This window comes from Hypanus sabinus, chromosome 7, assembly GCF_030144855.1.
Source record: "Hypanus sabinus isolate sHypSab1 chromosome 7, sHypSab1.hap1, whole genome shotgun sequence".
Lineage (NCBI taxonomy): Eukaryota > Metazoa > Chordata > Chondrichthyes > Myliobatiformes > Dasyatidae > Hypanus > Hypanus sabinus.
The window spans coordinates 81,825,991-81,840,349 of NC_082712.1; the positions used below are offsets into that span (position 1 = coordinate 81,825,991).

General features: G+C 46.5%; 1 protein-coding gene across 2 annotated transcripts in view; it reads left to right on the forward strand.

Annotated features, from left to right (window-relative positions):
* LOC132396902 (phospholipase D1-like) overlaps positions 1 to 14,359 on the forward strand; it is a 176,501-nt gene that overhangs the window by 79,299 nt on the left and 82,843 nt on the right. For both annotated transcript variants that reach the window (XM_059974974.1, XM_059974975.1), the window contains exon 4: positions 6,848 to 6,993. In XM_059974974.1, coding sequence (XP_059830957.1) covers positions 6,848 to 6,993 — 146 coding nt within the window. The remainder of the gene's footprint in view (positions 1 to 6,847; positions 6,994 to 14,359) is intronic.

Below are 14,359 nucleotides of genomic sequence, written 5' to 3' on the forward strand. Positions count from 1 at the left end.
CCAATCTTCAGGAACTGATCCTGAATCTAAGGAACTTTGGAAAATGATTACCAATGCATCCGCAATTTCCTGAGCCACCTCTTTTAGAACCCTCGGATGCAGACCATCTGGACCCGGGGATTTATTAGCCTTCAGTCCTACCAGTCTACTCATCACAGTTTCTTTCCTAATGTCAATCTGTCTCAATTCCTCTGATATCTTATGACCCTGGCCCATCCATACATCTGGGAGATTGCTTGTGTCCTCCCTGGTGAAGACAGATCTAAGGTATGCATTAAATTCTGTTGCCATTTCCCTGTTTCCCATAACAATTTCTCCCAATTCATTCTTCAAGGGGCCAACATTGTTCTTTCTCTTCACATAGCTAAAAAAGCTTTTGCTATCCCCTTTTATATTCCTGGCTAGACTGAGCTCATACCTGATTTTTTCTCTCCGTATTGCTTTTTTAGTTAAGATCTGCTGTTCCTTAAAACTTTCCCAATCATCTGTATTCCCACTCATCTTAGCCCTGTCATACTTCTTTTTCTTTAATGCTATACAATCTCTGACTTCCTTTGTCAACCACTGTGGCCCCTTCCCCCTCTTTGAATCCTTCCTTCTCATTGGAATGAACTGCATTTGCATCTTTTGTATTATCCCCAAGAATATCTGCCACTGCTGATCCACTGTCTTTCCTGCCAGGGCATCCGCCCATTTAACTTTGGCCAGCTCATCCCTCATGGCTCCGTAGTCTCCTTTATTTAATTGCAACACTGACACCTCTGATCTGCCCCTATCCCTCTCAAATTGTAGATAAAAACTTATCATGTTATGATCACTACTTCCTAATGGCTCCTTTACTTCAAGATCACTTATCAATTCCTGTTCATTACACATCACCAGGTCCAAAATAGCCTCGTTCCTGGTTGGCTCAAGCACAAGCTGTTCCAAAAATACATCCCTTAGACACTCCACAAACTCCCTATCCTGGGGTCCAGCACCTACCTGATTCTCCCAGTCCACCTGCATGTTGAAATCTCCCATAACGACTGCATTACCTTTAGCACATGCCAATGTTAACTCCCTAATCAACTTGTACCCAATATCCACGCTACTGTTTGGGGGCCTGTACACAACACCCATTAGGGTCTTTTTACCCTTACTGTTCCTCAGCTCAATCCACACAGACTCTACTTCCCCTGTTCCCAAGTCACCTCTTGCTAAGGACTGAATCTCATTCCTCACCAACAGGGCCACCCCACCCCCTCTTCCCATATTTCTGTCTCTACGATAGCATGTATACCCTGGTACACTTAATTCCCAGGCCTGATCCCCTTGCAGCCATGTCTCCGTTATCCCAACAATATCGTAGTTCCCCATTTTCATCTGAGCTTCAAGCTCATCTGTCTTATTTCTGACACTACGCGCATTCAAGTATAGAATTCTGAGCCCATTCCTCCTCTCTTTGCTTAAAACACTGTCTACTGTACCTAACCCAGCTCCTTGAACTTCCATCGGGCAAATTGCACCCTGAATTTTGATGACCTTCTCAAGATCACCCAAACCTTGTACACATTTAACCCCATGCACCTTCTGACCAACCCTCTGGATCTGGATCCCTGCCCCCTGCACATCTAGTTTAAACCCCCCCGAGCAGCACTGGCAAATACTCCTGCAAGAATGTTAGTACCCCTCCGGTTCAGATGTAGACCATCCCTTCGAAACAGATCCCAATGTCCCTGGAACAAAGACCAATTATCCAAAAACCTGAACCCTTCCTTCCTGCACCATGCTCTCAGCCTCGTATTAATGTGCATAATCATTCTATTCTTCGCCTCACTCGCACGTGGCAAAGGTAGCAATCCCGAGATTGTCACCCTGGAGGTCCTGCCTTTCAGCTTCACTCCTAACTCCCTGAACTCTCTAAGCAGGACCCCCTCACTCACCTTACCTACATCATTGGTCCCTACATGGACCACTACATCTGGGTTCATGCCCTCACTCTCAAGAATAGCCTGCACCCGATCTGAGATGTCCCGGACCCTGGCACCAGGGAGGCAACATACCATCCGAGACTCCCGATCTGCCCCACAAAATCTCCTATCTGCCCCCCTAACTATAGAGTCCCCTAAAACTATCGCTCTCTTCTCTTCCCTCCTCCCCTTTCTAGTTGAGGGTTCAACCTCTGTGCCAGGGGCAGGACTACTACAACTCATTCCTGGTAGGTCATCCCCATCAACAGTATCCAGTACGGTATACTTATTGTTAATGGGAATGGCCACAGGGGTGCTCTGCTCTCTCTGCCTGCTCCCCCTGCCTCTCTGGACCGTCACCCATCTGCCTACTTCTTGGTTTTTTGGTGTGACTACCTCTTGATAACTCCTATCTATCTCTGCCTCTGCCTCCCGAATGATCCGTAGTTCATCCAGCTCCCGCTCCAACTCCCTAACTCGGTCTGATAGGAGCTGCAGCTGGACGCACCTTTTGCAGGTGTGGTCATCAGGGACAACTGTGTTGACCCTGACCTCCCACATACTGCATACGGAGCACACCACTGCTCTGAATGTCTCCCCCAAACCTGAACTGGATTGATAGAATAAGTCTAAAAAGCACCTAGCGACCTTACCTTCTTCCCCTCAGCGAGCAATCACACAGGCTTACCGAAGTCCCCTTACGCCGAAGCCCCCTTAGCCAAAGCCCAGGACTCTGCTTCCACGGACTCCACTGCCCGCTCTGACAAGAAGTCCTGCCTTTTAAAGTGCGCGCTCGACACTGACGTCACTCGCGCCTGCGCAGTTCCCCCTCCTCCACAGGTATTGACCAGGTAGGCTTAAATCCTACCTACACGGTCAAATTCTCTGAGCTCCCAGCTGAATCACAAACTGTAACTTGCTCCCGATTCAAATGACAGAGGCCGATACAGTTCGTCACCAGTGGCATCGCAGGAGTTGCCAATCAATGTTGGACTCAAAGTAGGACTGCCTTAGGGACTCTAGCTCCAGATTTTTCCCTCGGGGTTTACCCCCGAAACCTCCCCCATGACGTTTAGTTAGGCACATGGACGTAAGGAGGATGGGTGGATTTGGATATGGTGTAGGGAGGAGGGATTAATGATTGGGGGGAGGGTTGATTTACTTTTTAGCTGGTTCAGCACAAGATTGTGGGCCGAATGGCCTGCTCCTGTGCTGTATGTTCTATGTTAGTATAAGCAGGTGAGGCTTAATGGTCCACTCTGCGTGCTGGATTATCCAAAATTGACGGTGATATGGAGGAGCTTGCAAGCTGGTAGTCAGGCTGGTGTTAGTAGAGTTGCCTTCCTTATAATCTGCAGAGGGGAGTCTTTGGTTGAATGTCCACAGCTCCCTGAAAGTAGGTAGGATGGTAACGAAGGCATGTGATGTGCTTGCATTCATCAGCTGTGGGGTTGGGAAGTTGTGTTGCTGCTGGATAAAACTTTGGTTAGGCTGCACTCGGAGTATTGTGTGCAGCTGTGGTCCGGGAGGATGTGGAGGGTACAGAAGAGGTTCACCAGGACGCTGCCTGGCTTAGAGGGTATGAGCTGTAAGGAAAGATTGGACAAGCGTTTCTATGGAGTGTCGGAGGTTGAGCAGAGACCTGACAGATTTATATAATTGTGAGAGAAGAAGGTTGATAGGTCAAAGCTCATTTTATTATGAAAGTTTGTATGCAGAATACAACTCTGAGATCTGCCTTCTCCAGATAGCCATAAAATACAGAAAACTGTAGGCATCACCCTCCCCCTCGCATTCCGGTTGCATGCCCCCATGCATGAAAAGAAAAAGAAACTAAAACTCACAAGCCCAACCCCTCCCTCACACAAAAACTAACAGAACATCCACGTGGGGAAACAACAGCAAGAACATCACACCCCAAACCCCCAGCCCACCAATCAGCAATGGGATAAACTGGGCGGGAATTCAAGAAAAACCATAGGACTGAAAGAGGCCAATATGAACTACAGTCCAACCCATAAACCTCAGAATTTCAATAACATCTCCAAGAGCATGGAGACCCAGCCGAGGGCAGTTCCGAGGGAAGCGACGTGAACCAGTGGCCCCTCCAAAGTAAGGGACAGGAACCAGTGGTCTCTCAGACGGAAACAGAACAGGGAGGGATATCAGCCAAATGCAGGCTGATGGTACTCATTCAAATTAGCACCATAGTTGACAGAGGCATTATTGGTTGACTGGGCGATGGGGTGGAGATGCCTCTCTCCCGAAGGATGTGTAAGGCGCTCTTTCCTTCTGCTAGCCTGGACAAGGTGTAGCACCTGCTTAGCCCCCCGTCAGGGTCACGTGAAGCCATGGGGGCAGGTGGTGGATGGTCGTATGAGCAGCCAGTGCGGATCACAAGTCCGGTTATGTGACCACTGATGCCAGGCAGACAATTGCTGAAGAGTAGTGATAATGGCTGGGGTCGCCCATCTTGTAAAGACACTGCTCAGAAGAAGGCAATGGCAAACCACCTTGGTAGAAATATTTGCTAAGAACAATCATGGTCATGGAAAGACTACAATCACTCGCATCATACGACACGGCACGTAATGATGATGGTGATTGTTGGGTGAAGGGCCTGTTCCTCTGCTGGACTGGTGATTGGTTTGTTATTGTCACATGTTCAGAAGTACAAAGAAAAAAATAATTTTTCAAGACATTGATGTCAATAATTTCAAGCCATAAGTTCTTTGAGGTATTACGAGGGAAAGCAGTAACGGTGTGCAGAAGAAACTTTTACAGTTACAGTCAAAGTGTAGTGCAGGCAGATAATATGGTGCGAGGGCCATGAGGAGGTAGATTGTGATGTCAACAGTTTATCTTCAAAGTACAAGAGGTTCATTCAATGGTCTTGTAATGTGTTTACAAACTTCTGCCCCATGGACCGCTTCACACGTCAACTGCCTTTCTGAGGCAGTAAGGAGTGTAGACACCGTTGGTGCCTAGAGAGGCAGATAGTGTTTATCAAGGACTGGGCTGCGTCCACAACTCCCCACAGTTTCTTGTGGTCTTGCTTGCCATCCATACAGATCTCCCGGTAACCACTCATTTCAATTTTGCTTCCCATTCCTATTCTGACATGTCAGTCTCCCCTATGGCCAAGATGAGGCTACACTCAAATTGGAGGAGCAACATTTTATATTCCAGTGAGGTAGCTTCCAACTTGATGGCATGAACGTTGATTTCTTGAACTTCCAGTAATTACCCCACCCCCAGCACTTCCCATTCTTGTTTCCCTATCATACTTTCTCTTCTTACCTGCCCATCACCTCCTTCTGGTGCTCCTCCCCCTTCCCTTTCTGCCATGTTTTCCTGTCCTCTCCTATCAGATCCCCTTCTACCCCTCAGCCCTCTATCTCTTTCACCAATCAACTTCCCAGCTCTTTACTTCACCTCTCCCCCCCCTCCCAATTCACCTATCGCCTACCACCTTGTACTTCTTCCTCCCCTCTCCCCAACTTCTTACTCTGACCACCACTCTTCCTTTCGAGTCCTGATGAAGGGTCTCAGCCCAAAATGTCGACTGTTCACTCTTTTCCGTAGATGCTGCCTGGCCTGCTGAGTTCCTCCAGCATTTTGTGTTTGTTGCTCTGGATTTCCAGCATCTGCTGAATTTCTCATGTTTGAGATCATTTCATCACATCAGTGCATCGAGATAGTACCTCGTCTCGCTGCTGCCGTCAGGCCGGAGGTACAGAAGCCTGAGGTCCCACGTCACTGGGCTCAAGAACAATCATTACCCTGCAGCCATCAGTCTCTTGAACTGGCGCAGATAATGCCATTCATCTTTATTCTGAACTGATTCTACCAACTACAGGCTCACTTTCAGGTCACAAACTAGAGAACATCTGCAGATGCTGGAAATCTGAGCAACGTACACAAAATGCTGGAGGAACTCACCAGGTCAGGGCCTCCAGCGCTTTGTGTGTGTGACTCACTTTCAAACACTCTTTGCAAGTTTCATTTTTCTGTATTTTTTTTACTTGTATGGTTTGTCTTCTTTTGTACATTGGTTCTTTATCCATTTTGGTAAAATTCTACTGCATTTCTCTTTTCCTGTAAATGCCTGAAATAAAATGAATCTTAACGTAGTATTAGACAATAAATTTACTTCGAATTTTAAAGCTAGCAAGATGATCTGTGCGAGAGTGATGGGGGTGGTGGATAACCAGTACTGGTGTTGTACAGGTTTGGGCTTTCTGTGCAAAAGGGTCCAGAGGAGGTTCCTGAGAATGATCCTGGGAATAAAAGGGTTAACATATGAAGAGCGTTTGTTGGCCCTGCGCGTGTACTCGCTGTAGTTTAGAGAGGATGCTTTAGATGGGTGGTGGGGAGTCTAGGACCAGAGAATAAGCCTCAGAATAGAAGGATGCCCCTCACAGGCGTTCCCAATCTGGGGTCTGCAGTCCCCTCTGTTGGTGGTAAGGCCATTGCAATAAAAAAGGTTGGGGCCTCCTGCTTGAGAACAAAGATGTGGAAGAATTTCTTTAGCCAGAGGATGGTGAATCTGTGGAATTCATTCCTAGCTGTTCTTTGCTAAGACCAGAGGACCCAGCCTCAGAACAGAGGGGTGATCCTTTAGGATGGTGATAAAGAGGAATTTCTTTAGCCATAGGGTGGTGAATCTGTGGAATTCATTGCCACAGGCAGCTGTGGAGGCCACATCTTTGGGTATATTTAAAGCAGAGGTTGATAGGTTCTTGATTGGTAAGGGTGTCAAAGGTAACGGGGAGCAGGCAGGAGAATGGGGTTGAGGGGGGTAATAAATCAGCCCTGGCCTGATTCTGCTGCTGTGCCTGATGATCTAAATCCCAACTAACTGGTTACTTCTCCCCTCTCCTGCCATTGCCAAGGTTCGGCCGAGTACCGTGTACATGATGAGGATCACCCACGGGGACTTCACCTGGACACTGAAGAAGAAGTTCAAACACTTCGAAGAACTTCACCGGGACCTGTTGAAACACAAGTTCAAGACTCGGGTCATCCAGCCTTTAACCAGGTGTGTTCCTCTCTCTGAACCCGTTCACCTAACCAGTTATCACATTGGACCTTACTCCACCCAAGACCATAAGATATGGATTCCCCCGTATCACTTCATGCCCTGCCTAATCAAGAATCTATCAACCTCTGCCTTAGACGTACATAAAGACTTGGACAAATTCCACAGATTACCACGCCCTGGTTAAAGAAATTCCTCCTCAACTCTGTTCTAAAAGGATACTCCTCTATTCTGAAGCTGTCCCCTCTGGTCCCCCACCATAGTGAACAACCTCTCCACATCCACTTTATCAAGGCCTTTCACCATTCGATAGGTTTCAATGAGGTTTCCCCTTATTCTTCTGAATTCCAGTGAGTACCAGCCCAAAGCTATCAAATGCTCTTTGTATGATTCTGTGATTGCAAAGATTTTCATTCTCATGAACCTCCTCTGAATCTGCTCCAATGTCAGCACATCCTTCCTTAGATGAGGGGCCCAAACTGCTCTCAATACTCCGAGTGAGACCTCACCAGTGCTTTTTAAACCTCAGCATTACATCCTTGCTTTTATATTCTACTCCTCTTGAAATGAACGCTAACATTGCATTTGCCCTCCTCACCACTGACTCAACAAGCAAATTAACCAGTGGATGCTGTACAAGAACTTCCTAATCCCTTTACATCTCAGATCTGAAAGAGGTGGCTGAAGAAATCATGGAGGCATTAAAAATGATCTTTCAAGAATCATTAGATTCTGGAAGACTGCAAAATTGCAAATGTCACTGCATTCTTCAAGAACAAAGGGAGGCAGAAGAAAGGAAACGATAGGCTAGTTAGACTGACCTCAGCAGTTGGGAAGATGTTGGATTTGATTGCTAAGGATGAGATCTCAGAGTACTTGTAGGTACATAATAACATAGACCATGGTCAGGATGGTTTCCTCAAGGGAAAATCTTGCTTGACAAGTCTGTTGGAATTCTTTGAAGAAATAACAAGGAGGTTAGACAAAGGAGAATTGCTTAATGTTGTGTACTTGGATTTACAGAAGGCCCTTGACAAGGTGTCACACATGAGGCTGCTTAACGAGTTACGAGCCCATGGTATTAGAGGAAAGATTCTAGCACAGGTAAAGCAGTGTCTGACTGGCAGGAGGCAATGAGTGGTGATTAGTGGTGTTCCACAGGGGTCTGTGTTGGGACCAGTTCTTTTTACATTGTACGTCAATGATTTGGATGATGAAATTGATGGCTTTGTTGCAAAGTTTACAGTTAATATGAAGATAGGTGGAAGGGCAGGTAGTTTTGAGGAAGTAGAAAGGCTGTAGAAGGACTGAGACAAATTAGGAGAATGGGCAAAGAAATGGCAGATGGAATACAGTGTTGGGCCATGCACTTTGGTAGAAGAAATGGAAGGGTTGACTGTTCTCTAAATGGAGAGAAAATACAAAAAACTGAGGAGCAAAGGGACTTGGGAGTCCTTGTGCAGGATTCCCTAAAGGTTAATTTGCTGGTTAAGTCTGTGGTGAGGAAGGCAAATGTGATGTTAGTATTAATTTCAAGATGACCAGAATATAAAGGCAAGGATGTAATACTGAGACTTTATAAAATACTGGTGAGGCCTCACTTGGAGTATTGTGAGCAGTTTTGGGCCCCATATCTTAGAAAGGATGTACTAACACTGGAGAGGGTTTAAAGGAGGTTCATGAAAATGATTCCAAGTTTGAATGACTTGTCATATGAGGAGTGTTTGATGGCTCTGAGCCTATATTCGCTGGAATTCAGAAGGATTAGGAATGCCCTTTTAGAAAGGAGAAGAGGAATTTCTTTAGCCACAGAGTGTAGAATCTGTGGAATTCTTTGCCACAGGCAGCTGTGGAGGCCAAGTCTTTATGTATATTTAAGGCAGAAGTTGATAGATTATTGATCGGTCAGGGTATGAAGGGATACAGGGAGAAGGCAGGACACTGGGGCTGAGAGGAAAATTGGATCAGCTATGTTGAAGTGGCAGAGCAGACTTGATCAGCCAAACGGCCTAATTCTGCTCCGATATCTTATGGTCGTGAAAAAAGCTCTTTCCAAATGGAGAACACCAAATTAAACATTTAGGGACTCTTAATCATAGAGCCATGGTGCCAACAAGATCTACGGCACAGAAATGGACCCTGAGCCCACAATGATATAGAACAGTACAGCACAGAAATGGACCCTGAGCCCACAACGAAATAGAACAGTACAGCACAGAAATGGACCCTGAGCCCACAACGAAATAGAACAGTACAGCACAGAAATGGACCCTGAGCCCACGGTGATATAGAACAGTACAGCACAGAAATGGACCCTGAGCCCACGGTGATATAGAACAGTACAGCACAGAAATGGACCCTGAGCCCACAACGAAATAGAACAGTACAGCACAGAAATGGACCCTGAGCCCACAATGATATAGAACAGTACAGCACAGAAATGGACCCTGAGCCCACAATGATATAGAACAGTACAGCACAGAAATGGACCCTGAGCCCACAACGAAATAGAACAGCACAGCACAGAAATGGACCCTGAGCCCACGGTGATATAGAACAGCACAGCACAGAAATGGACCCTGAGCCCACAATGATATAGAACAGTACAGCACAGAAATGGACCCTGAGCCCACAATGATATAGAACAGTACAGCACAGAAATGGACCCTGAGCCCACAACGAAATAGAACAGCACAGCACAGAAATGGACCCTGAGCCCACGGTGATATAGAACAGTACAGCACAGAAATGGACCCTGAGCCCACGGTGATATAGAACAGCACAGCACAGAAATGGACCCTGAGCCCACAATGATATAGAACAGTACAGCACAGAAATGGACCCTGAGCCCACGGTGATATAGAACAGTACAGCACAGAAATGGACCCTGAGCCCACAACGAAATAGAACAGCACAGCACAGAAATGGACCCTGAGCCCACAATGATATAGAACAGCACAGCACAGAAATGGACCCTGAGCCCACGGTGATATAGAACAGTACAGCACAGAAATGGACCCTGAGCCCACAATGATATAGAACAGCACAGCACAGAAATGGACCCTGAGCCCACAATATCTGTGCTAAACGTGATGCCGAATTAAACTAAGTCCCTTCTGCCTACACATTTGTGTGACTGTCTAAATGCCTCTTAAGCACCTCTATCGTATCTGCCTCCACCACCTCCCCTGGCAACCTGCTAATTGACTGCGTCAATAAAATATTTGACCCGCACATCTCCCATGAGCTTTTCCACTCTTACCTTAAATGCTAGTGTTTGACATTTCTACACTAAGAGAAAGAGTGAGTGGCTGCTCTATCAATTGTATCTATCTGTCTATCCACGTATTTATTGAGTGATGCAGGCCCTCCCAGCCCTTTGAGCCATGCCTCCCGAGCAGCCATTGATCAAACCTCATCTAATCACGGAACAACTTACAGTGAACCTTAGGACTGTGGGGGCAACTGGAGCACCTGAAGAAAAGGGAGGATGTACAGAACTTGTTAAAAAATAAAAATACCTAAGTTACAGAGAAGGGTTGAACAAGTTAGGTTTTTATTCTTTGGAGCGTAGAAGGTTGAGTGGGGACTTGATAGAGTTATTTACAATAATGAGGGGGATAGATAGAGTTGACGTTGATAGGCTTTTTCCATTGAGAATAGGGGAGATTCAAACAAGAGGACATGAGTTGAGAATTGGGGGCAAAATTTTAGGGGTAACACGAGGGGAAATTTCTTTACTCAGAGAGTGGTAACTGTGTGGAACGAGCTTCCGGTAGAAGTGATAGAGGCAGGTTCAATATTGTCATTTAAAGTAAAATTGGATAGGTATATGGACAGGAAAGGAATGGACGGTTATGGGCTGAGTGCGGGTCAGTGGGACTAGGTGAGAGTAAGCGTTCGGCATGGACTAGAAGGGCCAAGATGGCCTGTTTCCATGCTGTAATTGTTATATGGTTTTATAACTCCACCGGAATTGAACTCCGAACTCCGGAGCACCACAAGCTGTAATAGATTTGTGTTAACCGTAGTGCCCTTGTCTCTCATAGTTTTATAAACTTTTATTATGTCTCTCCTCAGTCTTTGACACTCTAGGAAAACCAAGTCTATCAAGCCTTCTAACTCATACCCTCAAAACTAGGCAGCGTGTTGGCGAAGCTTTTCTGCACCCCCTCCAAAGCCTCCTCATCCTTCTTGTAATGGGGTGACCAGAACTGCACACAGTGCTCCAAGTTTGGTCTAACCTAAGTTTAATCCATGCAAGCAAACTTCATTCTGATCCATTTTGCCTACCCCACACAAATTCCATTTTCCTGGGTTTGGTCCCTATCCTTCTATTCCTTTTCCATGTAAGTGTCGGTTGACAGGGTGGAGATATGTCTCTAACAAAGGAGGTGTAAGGTGCTCCTTCCCTCCACTAGCCTGCAGGTCACCCTTGGGCAAGGTGTAGCATCTGCTTAGCCCCCAGATCAGCGTCACGTGAAGCCATGGGAGCAGGTGGGGGATGGTCGTACGAGCAGCCGGTGCAGATCACAAGTCTGGTTATGTGACCACTGACACCAGACAGACAATCTCTGAAGAGTATTGATCGTAGCTGGGGTCGCCCGTCTTGTAAAGACACTGCCCAGAAGAAGGTAATGGCAAACTGCTTCTGTAGAAAAGTTTGCCAAGCACAATCGTGGTCATGTGAATATGATTACTCAAGCCATACATGATGATGTAAGTGTCTCTTTAATTCTCTGTTCAGTCGTATCAGATTCCATGTTATCCTCCTCTGGCAGCATGTCTCATATACTTACCACTCTCTGTACATAAAATTTCTCTGCGAAGTTCAAAGTTTGGAGTTCAGAGTTCGATTCCGGCATCCTCTGTAAGCAAGTTTGTACATTCTTTCCTGTGTGTGCGTGGGTTTCCTCCGGCTGCTCTGGCTTCCTCCCACTGTCCAAATTTGTACTGGCTAATTGGTCATTGTAAATTGTCCTGGGGTTAGATCAGCGGGTTGCTGAGTGTTGCAGCTGGTGGGCTGAAGGGTCTGCCACACTTTCAAAGAAAGGGGAGATTTTGACTAAAGTTCATTGGAATCACAGACACAGAGATTGTAATTGCTGGAATCTGGAGTGGGAACAAAAAGCAATTGAAGGAACTCTTTGGAATCTCAGCTTTATTGCAAGTTTTGGTACGGAATTGGAAGCTGCCTGCATTAGAGTCTATGAGCTATAAGGAGAGGCTGGATACACTCGAGTAGTTTTAACTGGAATTTTGGAGACTGAGAGAAGACCTGGCACAGGTTGACAATATTATGAGAGGCACAGATAGAGTAGTGAACAACACACAGAAAATGCTGCAGGAACTCGACAGGTCAGGCAGCATCAATGGAGAGGAATAAGCTGTTGACGATTCGGGCTGAGACCCTTCTTCAGGACTGGAAATGGAGGGGGAAGACACCAGAATAAAAAGGTGGGGGAGGGTGAGGGAGGATAGCTGGAAGGTGATGAGTGAAGCCATGTGGGTGAGAAAGGGGAAGGGCTGGAGAGGGAGTAATCTGATAGAAGAGGAGAGTGCACCATAGGAGAAAGGGAAGGAGGAGGGGGACCAGGGATGTAATACGCAGGGAAGAAGAGGTAAGAGGCCAGAGTGCGGGGAGGGGGTAGAAGTTGAGGGGAAGGGGAAGAGAATTTCTTTTTACTGGAAGGAGCAATCGATATTCATGCCAGCAGTTTGGAGGCTACCCAAACGGAATATAAGGTGTTGCTCTTTCACCCTGAGGTGGCCTCATTGTGGCAGACGAGGAGACTATGGACCGACATGTTGGAATGGGAATCAAAATTAAAATGTTTGGCCACCAGGAAGATCCACTTTTGGCAGACAGAGGACGCAATAGACAACCCCACCAGATTCACAGGTGAGGTGTTTCCTCACCTGGAAGGACTGTTTGGGCCCCGATTGGAGGTGAGGGAGGAGGTGTATCAGCACGTGTAGCTCTTCGGTTGCTTACAGGGCTGAAGACGGTATCTTTTTCCCAGTGTTCAAATATCTAATACTAGGAGGCATGCATTCAAGCTGTGGCTGAGCAAGTTCTAAGGAGAGGTGTGGAGCAGAGGTTTTTACACAGAGCATGGTGTGTGCCTGGAAAGACCTGGCAGGAACGGTGGTGGAACAAATGTGACAGAAGCATTTAAGAAACTGCTTGACATGCACATAAACATGGAGCGAATGGAGGGGGGATGGTAATTATTCAGGCAGGATAAATTAGCTTAGTTACTCTGCGGGCATTTAGGGCAGCAATGAGGTTCTCCATCTCTAGTGACGCTCAAGGCTTCCTTTGTCGTGTCAGTTTTCACTACTGTCAGTCATGAAAGTCCCAGGTGGAGACTCAGGAATACTGTCACACTCAGATGTAGAAGGATTCTTCATTGCTGTTTCCGGAACAGTTTTGTTTGAGACCGGTCAGGGTGGGGCACTCTTAACCTGTTTGGCTTGCTTCTACCAAGAGCCAAAGCATAAAGCCCTGACTCCAACCAACGTAGCTGTCTGAGTCATCGAGGCACACAAGCCTCCAAACCCTACGACAAGGTTGTGATCTTCTTGGAGTTGGAGTTCGACTAATTGTGGCTAATGATGTGTGAAGGGCCCGTTCCTGCACTGTACTGTTCTATGTTTGGACTGCTGTTTAATTCTGTGCGCTAGGCTTTACAAAGGGCTAATTGAAAATACACACTGAATGACAGACTTCCATTATGGTCTTAAGTGTCGGTGTGGCAGCAGGGAAAATGAAGAGGTTTTTATTTTTGCAAAGTATGCTCTTAAGTGCACTTTAAGTGTTCTGTGGTATTGCCTTTGATGTACTGTAGCAGACACTGTGTTGAGATAGGAGTTAGGACCTTTGGTAAAAAGATATTACAGAGGCCTCCCAGTAAGGAGAGACCAGCCGGTGAGCTGCTGGACCCAGCTGCTTTTGTATTGCAATGGTTCTGCTAAAGACAGGAATGAGGCTAAAGCTTCCTGATTATTATTGTTTTAGACCACAGGATCGCGATGCAGAATTAGGCCATTTGGCCCATTGAGTCTGGTCTGCCATTTCATCGTGGCTGATCTGTTTCCTTCTCGGCCCCAATTTCCTGCCTTCTCCCCATAAACTTTCGCACCCCGACTAATCAACAACCTATCAACCACTATCTTGAATACAGTGACATAGTCTCCACAGCCACCTGTGGCCAAAAGCTCAACAGATTCACCACACGCTGCCTAAATTCTCATCTCAGTTCTAAAGCGGCATCCTTCTATTTTGAAGCTATATCCCCTGGTCTTAGACGAGAACATTTGAACGTTTAACTATGGGTTATAGTTATTTGGCACGTGGGTTAAG